Source organism: Salminus brasiliensis, chromosome 20 (assembly GCF_030463535.1).
Source record: "Salminus brasiliensis chromosome 20, fSalBra1.hap2, whole genome shotgun sequence".
NCBI classification, from domain to species: domain Eukaryota; kingdom Metazoa; phylum Chordata; class Actinopteri; order Characiformes; family Bryconidae; genus Salminus; species Salminus brasiliensis.
The window spans coordinates 10,121,709-10,136,322 of NC_132897.1; the positions used below are offsets into that span (position 1 = coordinate 10,121,709).

At 47.0% G+C, this 14,614-nt stretch overlaps 1 protein-coding gene across 6 annotated transcripts in view; it reads right to left on the minus strand.

The window, feature by feature from the left end:
• Window positions 1-14,614, minus strand: part of mctp1a (multiple C2 domains, transmembrane 1a) — a 196,512-nt gene that overhangs the window by 101,867 nt on the left and 80,031 nt on the right. For 5 of the 6 annotated variants that reach the window (XM_072665258.1, XM_072665256.1, XM_072665257.1 and 2 more), the window contains exon 2: window positions 889-1,006. In XM_072665258.1, coding sequence (XP_072521359.1) covers window positions 889-1,006 — 118 coding nt within the window. Of the gene's footprint in view, window positions 1-888; window positions 1,007-4,488; window positions 4,502-14,614 lie in introns of those variants that run through there. The other variant, XM_072665261.1, reaches the window with a different exon arrangement.

The following is a 14,614-nucleotide window of genomic DNA, read 5'->3' on the forward strand; positions in this document are numbered from 1 at the left end:
AGAGATGGGGATGGAAACCCTGAATATTGTATTGATGCGGATACTGTGAAAAATTACTTTGTAAAAAAAAATGATCGCCAACTGCCCCCATACAGTGGATGACAGTGGACTGCCCCTGTACAACAGATGAATACATTAGTGACGTTTTAACATGAAAAGGCTCCTGGAATGTCATTATGAGGAACATTTTGGTGTCAGCCAAGCCATGTGCGCACAGTGTGTGTAATAAACCACATTTACATATCCACCCATTCAGCCTGCAGCGGCTTAGCCCACCGTTTTTCAGTCTATACTGCTTATTGGCACCAAAAACAGCCTCCATCTATCCATCCTCTGATCCACTTCTTCCTACTCAGGGTCATTGTGAATCTAGAGGCAGAAGCATTGTGTGCAAGGCAGGAATACCCCTGGACACGGCACCAGTTTGTTGCAGGGTACCACTTACACACTCGCACCTAGTGGTAATTTGGCATACTCAAATCTACCTCATCCTTTTTGGGAGGTCAATACACTCCTAACAGACAGAGACCAGAGTGAGAATTAAACCCTCAATCACAGGCTCTTGGAGCTGTGAGGCACACAAACAAACCTGGTGCACCAATGTGCAGTCCCCCAAAAAAACAACTAATCCATCATTGCTCTTGCACAAAAACCTTATCTCCAAAATAATAACTTCTTCTCAGCTTTTAATGCAAGTCAATGAATTATTTTTTCTGAAGCATTCCTACTGGTACAACTGCCAGATTCAAAGATGTGGGAAGTGACGATCAGCCATAACATTTAAAGCCACTGACTCGTATTGTCAATGCCGCTCATGCTCATCGAGGCATGAACTCCACATGATATAGCAGGCATTTCTTTTTCCACAAAAATAAACAACCAGCTTACCTCCCCTGTCTCTGATGGCGAGATTATTCCCCTTCTTCAGCACGATCTCCAGCTGGTACATGCCGGGGTGGACAGGGGCAGGCAGATCTACATTACTCGGCCCCACAATGTTGATGCCCTGCGGAAGAGGAAGGAAAGTGTCAGTGACCCAGATGCAACCAGAACCTCAAAAGCAATCACGTCACTTGCTTAACCTTTAGAAGTCACAGTTACAACCAGAGAATAAAGCATGTAGTTTTATATTAATTGTCTTCAAAATGTTTTCTAATGAATAAATTCAGCTATGTTACTTTGCATCCTGATGTGCAAATGCGTGCGCGCACACACACAGCTTGTAGAGAAGTACTGTCAATAATACAGGACTTATTGGCTCAGATAAACATGAACCTATTGGCACCATGCGTAATGCCAAGTGTGGACCAGAGGTATCCGGTCCATCAGCACTGAGCTATGGAGCAGTGGATCTGTGTTCTCTGGAATGATGGTGTTCCATCCCATACTTTTAGGAAGTTGGGAGTTTTGGATAAGGTGGGGTGGTGCGCCAATATCCTGACCTCATGAATGCTTGCGTTACTGAATGCAATCAAATCTTCAAAACTCTTTTGAAGTACCCCTGGTTTCAGAAGAAACAATGTCCTATTACTTTTGTCCACATAGTGTATAGGTCAAACAGTTACCCCTTAACACGGTACAGAACACATTGTTTTTAATGAGCAAAAAAAAGTCTAACTTTGCAAAAGCATATTCCATTAACCTTAAGGCATCACATTCTTGGCTGTCTGACAGAAACGGCCACGTAATGAAGCCGGCTATGGTTTCATTTCGTCTGTAGCACTGCAAAGTGGGCAGACTAAAGACAAATGCAGTCAATCTGGCAAACAAGCATCATTATATTTCTGCAGCATGGATTTGGACAAGTATGTCTGCACTGCACATACAGTACAAGGAATTTGTATGTGGTTATACTGTATATTCTAGTGCACTGCTTAGTAACAGACATCAGCTGTTTTTCTGGAGTTCCTGGAAGCAGAGTGACAAGGGGAGAGAAGTTATTTACTCATAGCCATCTTAGTCTGAGAAAACATGTTTCTGGACCCAGGTTTTACCCTATGAAAAGTCAGGCTACTGACCTTTTAACCTTTAAGCTGTGAGAACATGAACTGAACCACTATTCTCAATTTGTGAGAATTGCATGTTATACTGCATTCATGCCAGTATACATTACTGAATTAACAATACTTCCTACATATTTCACACTGGTACAGTAACACAGACATCCCAAACCGTTCTGTAACTTTTAAGGTGTAAGGGAAAACACTTCTGGTACTCTTGTTGTTTTGATTTTCATTTAACTGAAGCACCTGCCTGAGGGAAGGAGCTAAAACAGGTGATGACCAGGGTGTGATGATGCACACTTCCTAGTTCTGGAGGTGTGTGGGTTGAGCAGGTTGCCCAGGTTAACACTGATGGCCTTCATTGCAGAGCTGATGACGCACTGCAGATTGTGAAAGTCATGTTTGGTGGTCGAGCTGCTCCAGACTATGAAGGAGGAAAGGAAGACCACTCTCTGATGACCATGTAGAATGTAACCAGCAGCTCCTAAAGCATGTCAAACTTCATTAGCTAGTTATTTAGCTTGGGCTTACTTTGCAATGGAGCTGATGATAGCATCACATACACAGTCATGATTGGGCCATGTGATTCCCTCTGGCAAATGTTTGACTCCATCGCAATCATAGTCTTGTCAAAGACCGTGAGAGCTGGCATGGGTAGGGATTCTCCACTCTTATGAGCATGTTCAGCGCCAAGCTGTTGTGGCTGCTCTGGAGAACCAGCATTTTACCTAAATATCGGTAAGCAGCCTTGTTATGGTCTTAAAATGAGAGGTGACTGTAGTGTCCTGGAGAAAGCAGAAAAAAGCATTATTGAAGAGCTGTTTTTTCTCTTTTTTGTTTAGAAGACTTTTGCAATTATGGCTCAAACTAATGGGTCTAGGTCTAAGGATGAACACCTTTCCTTAGTGTATAAGCTTTATGACCAGCAAAGCAGAGCTCTGCAGGGGAGTTCGGTCGCCCCCAGCAAGGACATCAGACATTCACATCCTGAACAAGTGAGCTGAGACAGCATGTTTGAGAATCTGATTGCTCCAGTTATATGCATCCCTCACTGATATGCCTACAGAGAGAAGAATAGCAATTACATAAATGTGATGGTCAAACTACATTTTAGATGGGTTGGAAGAACAGTTAATGAAATTGTGGGCATTCTCCAACTTCAAGAACTGACTTAACCCTCCCCTACTGACTAATGATCATTCCAAGTTCCTCATTCACTGATGATCAGTTCATTATGAAGTAACAGATTATACACTATAAATATAGGTGTTACCCCTGCTAGACACTTGACGGGTCTTTTGGAGGCACTGTGTGGTCTGAGAATTGAATTTGTTGTGTGTTCTCAAGAATGGAGCATTCCTATTAATACATCTACATGGAGATTAACATTAACAAAAGCATGTGCTTTCATCAAACTCTGTGTGGTCTTATATAATACCCATCCAACTTCTAAAAAAAACAAAAAAAAAAACAAAGCACACAGTCAGCTGTTGGTGTGTGTGTGTGTGTGTGTGTGTGTGTGTGTGTGTGTGTGTGTGTGTGTGTGTGTGTGTGTGTGTGTGTGTGTGTGTGTGTGTGTGTGTGTGTGTGTGCTGCTCACAGCACTACTGAAGCAAATGTTTAGTGGCCTGGCCCACGTTTTCCAAAGTTACACACACAAAAATCATTCTTATTTTCCAATTTCAAAATTAGCTCCTACTGCACTCACACAACTCAGAGTTTCAACTGAGTAAGCTTGTCAGAGAGGAAACAGAAATGAGCTTATGAGAGGGATTTATAATTTGGAACATTAAAAAAGTTGTTAAAGAAAGGTTACAGGGACTAATGGTATAAAAATCACCAATTAAAAGAATGTAAGAAAATATTGATTTATCGAAGTATCACTGTTTTATAATACAGTCTCGATTCTAAACAGTATCATTTACATGTAAAATTTGGTGTCAGACAGTGGTTTGTGTCAACTGCTAGATAACAGTGTTGTACTCAGTCTTGAGATCCCACTGTTCAAAGACTGTATACTACAGTGGACTGGCAGCAGCGGTTGAGAAGTAAAGCCAAAATGTCTTACGCCTTCTGATGGCTGGCTGAAGTTTAGCTTTTAACCACACCCTTCCCCGTGTAAGTAAACAGAGCAGAAAGGAAACGTTCCACACATCCAGTACTTCTGTTCTGCAAGGTCCTCCCACAATAACATCCCTCCAGTGTTTTTCTTTATAATTAACACATTTTATAAGAGTTAAAATATAAACGGGTGTGGCAAAGTAATGACTGCCAAATGTGGACAAGTTGAGACGGCTGATACTGACCATGATATCGTGAACACACTGGTATTTCAACACCATAAATGGCCTTACTCACCTACTCTTAAACTTGTCCTGCAGTTGCCTGAGCAGTCATTGTATGGTAATCACATTTACATCTTTCTAATGAAAGTCAAGTTCAGTTGCTGGGTGCGCTTCTGGTATGGGAACAGGCAAAGGCTTACCTCCAAGAAATCTGGAGATGGATGGGTGATCACACGCCGTCTCTATTCATGTTCTGATTGCACCTTGCAACTTGTATTTTACTCAGATGTTATGCATGCACATTATGTATACCATCAGTTTTTCTTTGATTTTTTTTTTTAAATGGCTTATAATATTGCAATACCACAATGTATTGAATCGTCTTGATGTATTGAGTCTTGTGATGCATAACATATCGCCAGGTTCTTGCCAATACACAACCCTACAGTTAACAGCAACACTCCCTATAACTGAAACAAACCCTTGATTAACCATTGCCATTTATTCATGCGCTGACCGAAACCAAATTCAACTCCTACACTTGATTCCACACAGCTCTGAAACACCACATCCACGTCCTTCACTTTTGACAATCTAAACAATTTTCAAACTCCTAACTTCTGCACAAGGCCTTGAGGTACTTAAAGCAGCTAAACCGAGAACATAGTCCAGAGTCTCAGGTCTTTAACTGTCCAGTCAAGAACAGTCAGAACATGCAGAAAACGGATCAGGGGTAAGGACAAAAGTGGTGAAACATCCAATTTAAATTTGGATAGAAATGCATTAGAGGATAGAATCCTTACTGAAGGTCTCCTGGGCGTTTGGTAAGAGGCCGCAGAATGTCAGGAACAGAGAGGTGAGCTCTTCACTTGGAGTAGCCGCTCCCTCTTAAATCATTCAAACAAAAGGATTTCACACTGTAATGAGGTGCTCACTTGCAGCGGGGTTTGAACCCAGGCCGCCGTGTTGGAGGGCCAGCGCGCCACTGAATGAGCTACCATGATCACGTGACCAACGGGCCCAAGTGCAGAGTCTTAGAACAGGCAAAATGGAAATGAGAAATAAGCCACCTGGGACTCGAACCCAGGCCGTTGCGACGCGAGACCGACACTCTGCCGCTTCACCAAAGCGGCAGTTATCGAAGCGGCCAAAAAAAGAAACGTAAAGGGGTGGATTTAATAAATGAGGAGACGTTGCGTTTAACGCGAAATAAAGGCGGGAAAACAAAGGACGCCAGGGGAGAGCTGGCTACCTCTTTAACACTAGAGGGAAATACAACTAGGGGGCAAAAAGGATCTCCCAAAAGAAACAAGAAAACTGAGAAGTTACAGGGAAGACAGACACTCCTGCCTTCCTCTGTAAAACTAGTGTATGTGTGCAAACACACACACACACACACACACACACACACACACACCAGGGAAGACAGACACTCCTGCCTTCCTCTGGTACACAAGTGTATGTGTGCTACACGCACACGCACACACACTGCACAGACACAGGGAGACAGACTCGGGAGAGACACATGAAGGGGAGTGACACACACTCAGCCTTCAACTCGAGATCTACACAGGCACACAGACACACACATCACCAGAGTCAAAAGATCCAGCAATGGGGCAACTGGATCGGTGTGCCTATATAGCCTACTGCCCAGGTGTGGGGAATTGGGCTCAATTACTGGCTGGGGTGACTCGGGGCCTCCCCAGGACCGCTCCTCCGGGCCATAACCCTCCCAGTCCACTAGATATTGAAGCCCGCCCTGAACCCAACGGACATCCATAAGGCGCCTGACCGTGTAGGCCGGCGCACCCACGGAACACAAGACGGGCTTGAGGCGGGACACGTGGAAGGTGGGGTTCACGCGCATCGAAGGGGGAAGGGCAAGGCGGTAGGCCACTGGGTTGACCCGGCGAAGGATCTTGAATGGGCCGATGTACCGAGGCGCCAACTTGCGGGGAGCACCACGCAAGGGCAGATCCTTAGCTGAAAGCCAAACCCGTTGCCCAGGACGATAGGTCGGAGCTGGCCTTCACCTACTGTCCGCATAGCACTTCTGAGCAGCTACTGCAGACAGGAGGGACCTGCGGGCTTTCTGCGAGGTTCTCCGACAACGCCTGACCATCTGTTCCGCCGACCGAACCCCGGCTCCTGCCTCCTGTCCTGGGAACATGGGCAGAGCGTACCCATACTGGCACTCAAAGGGTGACATTCCCAGAGACGAGTGCCAGAGGGTGTTGTGTGCGTACTCCGCCCAAATCAGTTGGTCAGACCAGGTAGACGTCGCCTTCCATGCCGGGCCACCAGAATCGCCGGCGCAGAAGTTCGAGTGTGCGTGTAGTTCCTGGGTGTGCTACCTGGGAGGACGCATGGCCCCACTGAAGCACCCGTTCCCTTACAGGCCTGGGTACATATAGCGTTCAGTGAGATGGGCCCGTTTGATCGCATCTTCTAGTCCCCATCGGATGGGCGCCACAATCCGGTCTTTGGGGACTATAGTTGTGGGTGTGCTTGATAGAGGAGGGGGCTCCAACTGGCAAGAGAGAGCATCGGGCTTGGTGTTCTTCGAGCCCGGTCGGAACGATAACACAAAATCGAACCGAGTGAAAAACAATCCCCACCTGGCCTGGCGTAGATTAAGACGTTTGGCCTATTGGATGTAGGCCAAATTCTTGTGATCCATCCAGACCAGAAAGGGATGTTTTGCTCCCTCAAGCTAGTGTCTCCACTCCTCTAAAGCAAGCTTAACCGCCAATAATTCACGGTCACCCACATCGTAATTCCGTTCAGCCAGGGTAAGGCGGTGACAGAAGTAGGCGCAGGGGTGCAGCTTTTGGCCAGGACCAGACCGCTGGGAGAGGACTGCACCCACACCTACCTCAGAGGCGTCCACCTCCACGATGAACGGAAGGTCCGGGTCGGGCAACTGGAGAACCGGGGCCGTGGTCAACAGGCGCCTTAGAGCGTCGAACGCTTCCTGGGCCTCCGTGGACCAAACGAACCCCCCTGACGTCTTCCTCTTCAAAGCGGTCAAAGGGGCTGCCACGGAGCCAAAATTCCTCACGAACCTTCGGAAGAAGTTGGCAAAACCCAGGAAGCGCTGGACAAGGCGCAGAGAAGTTGTTGTTGAAGTTGGCAGTTTTCCACGGCCTTGATTTTGGCCGGGTCCATGCGCAGGGTGTTGTGGGACACAACAAAGCCCAAAAAGGAGATTGACTGCGCATGGAACTGTGATTTCTCCAGTTTAATGAACAGGTGGTTCTCCAGGAGCAACTGGAGAACCCGCCGGACGTGGGCGACGTGTTCGTCTACGGACTTACTATAGATGAGAATGTCATCCAAGTAGATGTCATCCAAGTGTCATCCAAGTAGAAGAACACGTACCTGTCCAAAGCCTCCCGGAGGACCTCGTTGATGTACCGTTGGAAGACGGCGGGCGCATTCATCAAACCAAATGGCATAACTAGGTTTTCGTAATGCCCAGACGGGGTGATGAACGCCTTCTTCCACTCATCACCCTCTTTGACCCTGACCAGGTTGTAGGCACTGCGCAGGTCCAGCTTGGTGAAGATGGAGGCCTGCTGCAGTGCCTCAAAGGCTGAGGTCATGAGGGGTAATGGGTAGCGGTCTTTGACCGTTATTTTATTGAGGCCTCTGTAGTCAATACAGGGCCTCAACCCTCCATCCTTCTTCCCCACGAAGAAGAAGCTGGCCCCAGCCGGGGAAGTGGATGGCCGGATAAACCCTAAGGCCAAGGCCTCCTGGACATAGTCCTCCATTGCCTGACGCTCTGGTGCCGACAACGAAAACAGCCTACCCCTGGGGGGGGGTAGTGCCAGGGAGGAGGTCAATAGCAATGTCAAAGGGTCTGTGGGGGGGCAGCAGCTGGGCCTGCCGCTTACTAAACACCTCCCAGTCCCAGTACTCTTTTGGGACTCGTGAGGAGTCAAAACCTTCGGGACTGGTGTCAGTACCCACAGTAACCCTAGGAGTCTTGAGGCATGAGGACCGACAGACTGGCCCCCATGCCAAGACAGACCGGGATAGCCAGTCCACATGAGGGTTATGACTCTGGAGCCAAGGGAACCCCAGCACCAACTGCAAGTCAGGAGCACTGATAATGAAGAACACTATCTGCTCGGTGTGAGGATCGGCTCGCAGCGTGAAAGGGTGGGTTTGGTGGGACACCACCCCGGGCTCCAGTGACAGACCGTCTATGGCTGCTATGGGCATGGGCTCCCTCAAGGGGACCAGCGGCAGAGCCAACTTCCTGGCGAGGCCGGCATCTAAAAAGTTCCCTGCCGCTCCGGAGTCCAAAAAGGCAAGCAGGTGGACCTCAGACAACCCTGACACTAGGGTGGCATTGAGGAACACCCCCTGGGCACAAGGGAGAACTGTCAGGTCCGTCAGTGGTCTCCCCTCCCCTGGCGGACGTTGGCATTTCCCGAGAGTTCGGGGCACGCAGAACGGAGGTGCCCGGAGATCCCACAGTAGAGGCACCTGCCTTCGCACATGCGGGCCTCGCGCTCCTGCCGTGGCAGGCGGGCCATGAGGAGCTCGAGGGGCCTTGCCACTCCACGCCCTTCGCCTCTCCTCGAGATGGTTACCAACCCGTTGGGCCAACTCAATGAGCCGATCGAGGGAGGCGGGAGGGTCACGGTAGGCCAGCTCATCCTTGAGCTCCTCACTTAGGCCATGGTGGAAAGCCGAGGTGAGAGCGCTGGCATTCTATCCGCTCTCCGCCGATAGCGTGCGGAATTCGATGGCGTTATCAGCCACCGACCTTTTTCCCTGACGCAGGTGCAGGAGGCGTTGGTACTCCAACACGGGGGTGGCCCAGGCTAATGCCCTACCGGTGAGGAGAGAGATGATATACGCCACCTGAGCACGCTCAGACGGAAAGCAGGATGGCTGCTGCTCGAATGCCAGCGAACATTGGAGGAGGAACCCTCTGCAGCCTCCAGGTTCACCAGCATAGCGCTCTGGGGTCGGAAGAGAGGGTTCAGCACGAGGCACCACGGCTGCTACGGCTGCTCCAGCAGCCACAGCCTCCTCCTGGGGAGGTTCAGGAGGTTGCTGGACAGTGAGCTGAGCTACCAGAGTTGTCAGACCCTGCAGCTGAGAAAGAATCTGCTGCAGGGCCTGCTCATGCCTCCCTACGATTGCAACCTTTGCCTGCTCTAGATCAAATGGCTCTGCTGCGTCCATGTCTTTGGCTGGATCTTTCTGTAATGAGGGGCTCACTTGCAGCAGGGTTTGAACCCAGGCCGCCGTGTTGGCGGGCCAGCGCGCTACTGAGTGAGCTACCACGATCACGTGACCAACGGGCCCAAGTGCAGAGTCTTTAATCTTAGAACAGGCAAAATGGAAATGAGAAATAAACCACCTGGGACTCGAACCCAGGCCGCTGGGTCGCGAGACCGACGCTCTACTACTTCACCAAAGTGGCAGTTATCGAATCGGCCAACAAAAGAAACGTAAAGGGGTGGATTTAATAAACGAGGAGACGTTGTGTTTAACGCGAAATAAAGGCAGGAAAACAAAGGACGCCAGGGGAGAGCTGGCTACCTCTTTAACATTAGAGGGAAATACAACTAAGGGGCAAAAAGGATCTCCCAAAAGAAACAAGAAAACTGAGAAGTTACAGGGAAGACAGACACTCCTGCCTTCCTCTGTAAAACTAGTGTATGTGTGCAAACACACACAGGCACACACACACACACCGGCGCACACACACCAGGGAAGACAGACACTCCTGCCTTCCTCTGGTACACGAGTGTATGTGTGCTACACGCGCACACACACACACACACACACACACACACACACACACACACACACACACACACACACACACACAGACACAGGGAGACAGACTCGGGAGAGACACATGAAGGGGAGTGACACACACTCAGCCTTCAACTCGAGATCTACACAGACTGACACACAGACACACACATCACCAGAGTCAAAAGATCCAGCAGTGGGGCAACTGGATCGGTGTGCCTATATAGCCTACTGCCCAGGTGTGGGGAATTGGGCTCAATTACTGGCTGGGGTGACTCGGGCCCTAGAGCCACCCCTTACACACACAGCTCTGATGCAAAGCCATCCTGTCAACTAAGAGGAGCTACATGTCTTGTACTAGGACATCAGAACAAAATGCTTATTAAATGCCTATAGTATAAATGCCCAAGCACCACCAGAACAAAACCTATCCAATGAGTTCCGATACTACATACTTTTGAGCAGTTTGCAGCCTCATGGCCTTCACTCTGGCTGAAAGCTGAATTAGCCCTCGGCCTCCCTAGGCTACAGACAGATACGGTCTCCCTCCAGGTGGAAGCCAGTGGTGTCCATCCCAAAAATAGTCAACAAAGGCTTTCTGATTGTGGACTAACAGATCCACAGGGAGTCCAGCACAGTTAGAACAGTGCCACAACATGAAAGCTGCAAGATTATTGATCACAAGCACTCTCCCTCTGTGTGACACCTGAAGTAACAATTTCCACTGCTGAGAGTAACGGAGTGAGCAAGAAAAGAAATATGGTAAGAGAGAGCGACCCACACTATCAGTGTATCCTCACATTTCCATTTCATACAATCTGACAAGTGAACAAAGGACCCGCCTTCCTCTCCTCTGTCAGCCAGAAAGAACATTTCTGGTTTGATTTGCGAACTCTTTACCGAACCGCATTTGCATGCCGTTGTTGTTGTTTTCTCTGTGACAGTGGCAGAGATTTGGAAGGTAATGGTGCCCTCAGGTTTTGTCATATTTGAGAGGAAACTGCTAGTAATCAGCTGCCAGTTTCAACAGCAGAAAGGATTTGGCTGTCTGCTTTAAAATTTCCCTTCCAGAAAGGAGCACATTCAGAAACCTGTTTATTAAAAAGTGGAGGATCAAATTGTGCAAGCTGAAGTAGCAGTTTCCTCTCACTTTTCAAATCAGCACATGGAAACTACCACTGCAATGTCTTTAGACAACCAGGCAAACAATCAGACTGAAGCAGAGGGATCAATACGTTTGTGGGTAAGAAAATGAACCTGACATGTTTTATGAGGTGGGGTGGTGTGGAGCAATGATATAAAACTGGACTTTTTTAGGCCTATTGATCAGTGGTATGTCTGGAGAAAGCATATGCTGAAAAGAACACCCTGTCTACAGTAAAACAGGGCAGTGGCTCTGTGATTCTCTGGGGCTGCTTTGCCTTCTCTGGCACTGGAAACCTGCAGCGTGTGGAGGGCAAGATGGATTCAATAAAGTATCCGGCAATCCAAGGAGAAAATGTCATGCCTCTTGTGAGGAAGCTGAGATTGTCAATCAATTTGCAATGGGGATAGAATAATGATTGCAACTGTAGATAAAATAGTAAATGTTTACAATAACTGATTCAGATATGTAGTAAATGTTATGGGACCGTCAGGAAGTGAACCCAAGTGCAGAGAGGAAAATCTGTTAAGTGATGAAAGGAACATGATGTAGGTAATTTGACTGCGGGTGTTTTTGTGCACTGTGGGAGGAGCGTTGCTCCCGGCCTCATTTGATCCGGCAATTCTGGCAGTGGGGGTCCAACCCCCTACCACTGCACCACCAGTAAGTACAGGCAATGGGTGGAACTGCACCCATTAGAATAATGAAGTGAAAAAAGGTGGGAAAACCAAACAAAGGAGACCCCACGATGGCGTAGCTCAGACTTAGGACCGCTGGAAAGGGAACTGATTAATACAGACAAAGAAGTGCTGTTTGTCACAGTCTTTAATGCTGACAACCAGGTGTATCTCCACTAGGGATTCTGGGAATAGAAGTTTCCTTGGGAAACAGTGCGTCACCCTCGTCCCCCTCTGCTGGTAGGCGACAGCACAGACTGACCCCTTACAGTAAAGATTCTTGCCCTGCTCTGGGAAGCTGCTGTACCTCAACAGGACACTGGGTTTAAAAGCATGGTTGGGGAGGATCTGGTGAACGATGTTCTAAGGCAGTCAATGCATATTTTAAATTGGTTGTGGTGGGCTCTTTTAGTACGGTACTAAAGTCTATTATATAGTATATTGACTAAAGTGTTCAGACACCTGTTCATTCCTTGTTTCTTTCGAAATCAAGGATATAAAAAGAATTTATCCTGCCTTTGTTGGAGTAACTGTCTCTATTGTCCAGGGAAGGCTTTCTACCAGATTTTGGAGCATTGCTGTGAGGATTTGATTGCATGAAGTGATAAGAGTGCTAATGAGGTTAGGATGTTGGATGATCACGACCCTCATCGAATTCCCAACTCGTCACAAAAGTATTGGATGGAGCTGAGAACGCAGATTCCAGATAACGCACTTCAACTGGTCCACAGTTCAGTGCTGGGAGGCTTTATTTGCTGCTTTGAGTATCTTTGCAGGAACTGGCAACCATGTCTGTCAGAGCAACATAAAATGACCCAATGGTCCATCTTTAGAGTTTTATCTGTCTGACACTTACTGCACCTCATAAATGGACTATATCTTGCTTCAAAATGCAAAAACTCTTCTTAATCAGGGACTGATCCTTTTGTTGGCGCATGCCCATTCAAGCCCAGGATCCTGCTAATGTTTTGGCAAAGGCTACTCTATATTTCACTTAGTGAGATTTGGAGCAGACACTGTCACAAAGACTGCATCATCAGTCTGTCTAACCTTGGCAAGCCATAGCTCTCCTCATAACTCAATCTACTGCTGTTATATAACTTATACTGTCAGAAAGAGTCCAAAGCTCAGATAACGAGCTTCCTATTTTCAGATGATCCAGCTTCTTTCCTCATTGTCTCTCGTATAGTCAGAAACTTTAAGGTGACTTGTTTAAGTTTGCTAGCAGACTAGTTACATGGCATTTGTGTTCATGCTATACAAAGTAAAATAGATCAGCATGTGGAATTAGAGCGTACTATGTATTCTGCGTAAAACTTTTTTTTTTATTTTTAGCATTGAATAAACAAAGGCTGACAATTATGGTGGTAGCACACTCTCCTCTCTGCTTATTGGTCAGACCTGACCAAGGTGGGAGCAAGAAAGTAAATACAGGAAGAAGGTCCTGTGTTTTCCGGACTAGTGCATATTTCTCAATTTAATTGGAGCATGGAGCAACAGCAGATATGGCATTAGTAAATATCTGAGTGATATACCAGGTAAACACGTGGCTATGTAAACTTGCAGAGTACAATTAATAACTGGGTCGGATCTAGAGCAGATAACGTTCACATTACAAACGAACCATTTCAGATTTTGTTTGGGAGTTTTGATCTGATCACAACAGCCCAAACAAACCTTACCAGGGGTGAAAATGAGTGATAATTCAACATCCCGGCCTCACTAACTGTATAATCTCTTGTTGCAGAATGCAGTCAAATTCTCACAGCTATGCTCCACAATCTATTAGAAAGCCTGGACAGTAGAGACAGTCACTCCAAGAAATGCAGCATACATTTTAATACCCTAGATTTAAACAAACAAAACAATGAATGAGCATGTGTCCCAATACTTTTGTCCATATAGGCCACAATTCAGTTCAGATATTTCACACAATTACTTACTGAGTGTCTGTTTCTGAAAAAACAATCAATAGCCATTTCTCCACCTATCAAGCTCAAATCAGAGTGCAAACAGCTCCTGCAATCCAGCCTCCGTCAACACTCGCTGCTAAAGCAGCACACAAATCTCATGACGCCACGCTGAAAACGTAAAGATCGACTAAATATTGAATGGTGAGGCTTATCAGTGCACAAGCTGTACATTTTAGTTGGCAGAAAACATTCAGTGCCTACAAAGACCTTGGTAAGCAGACTGTTTAATGGATGTTTGCAAGACCTTGTCTGTGAAGCCGTGACTAATATGAAAAATAGTACAAAAACACACATAATTACAAAGAGCAGCCAAAACATAACCTTTTAAGCTCATGTTCTTTCTCCAAGACGAACCTCAAACTCATCGAGAAACAAGGACATGCCTTCTCTCTTATTTTCGCTCCACACTTCTCAAGGGATCACAAGCAGTTTAGGCTTATTAGCCACGCTGTGTGTAGCTTTGCATAATAAGCATGTTGATGATGAGGAATTGAGCTCTTATGAATAAGAGATAGTAGTGATTGGGTTTCACCCCCTAGGGTCTAACACACGTTACAAGATTATGATAAATAGTGAATAGGATATTCCACACTGTGGCTAGATGGACGTATTGCTGAATAGTAGTGACTGAACTACAGGAGGGTAGATGTATAGTGGTCTACACCTGTACTATTGAAAAATGGTATCAAGTGATGCAGGAACAAAATACTCAGTCATCAGCATTATTAGAGAGGCTGTACAAACA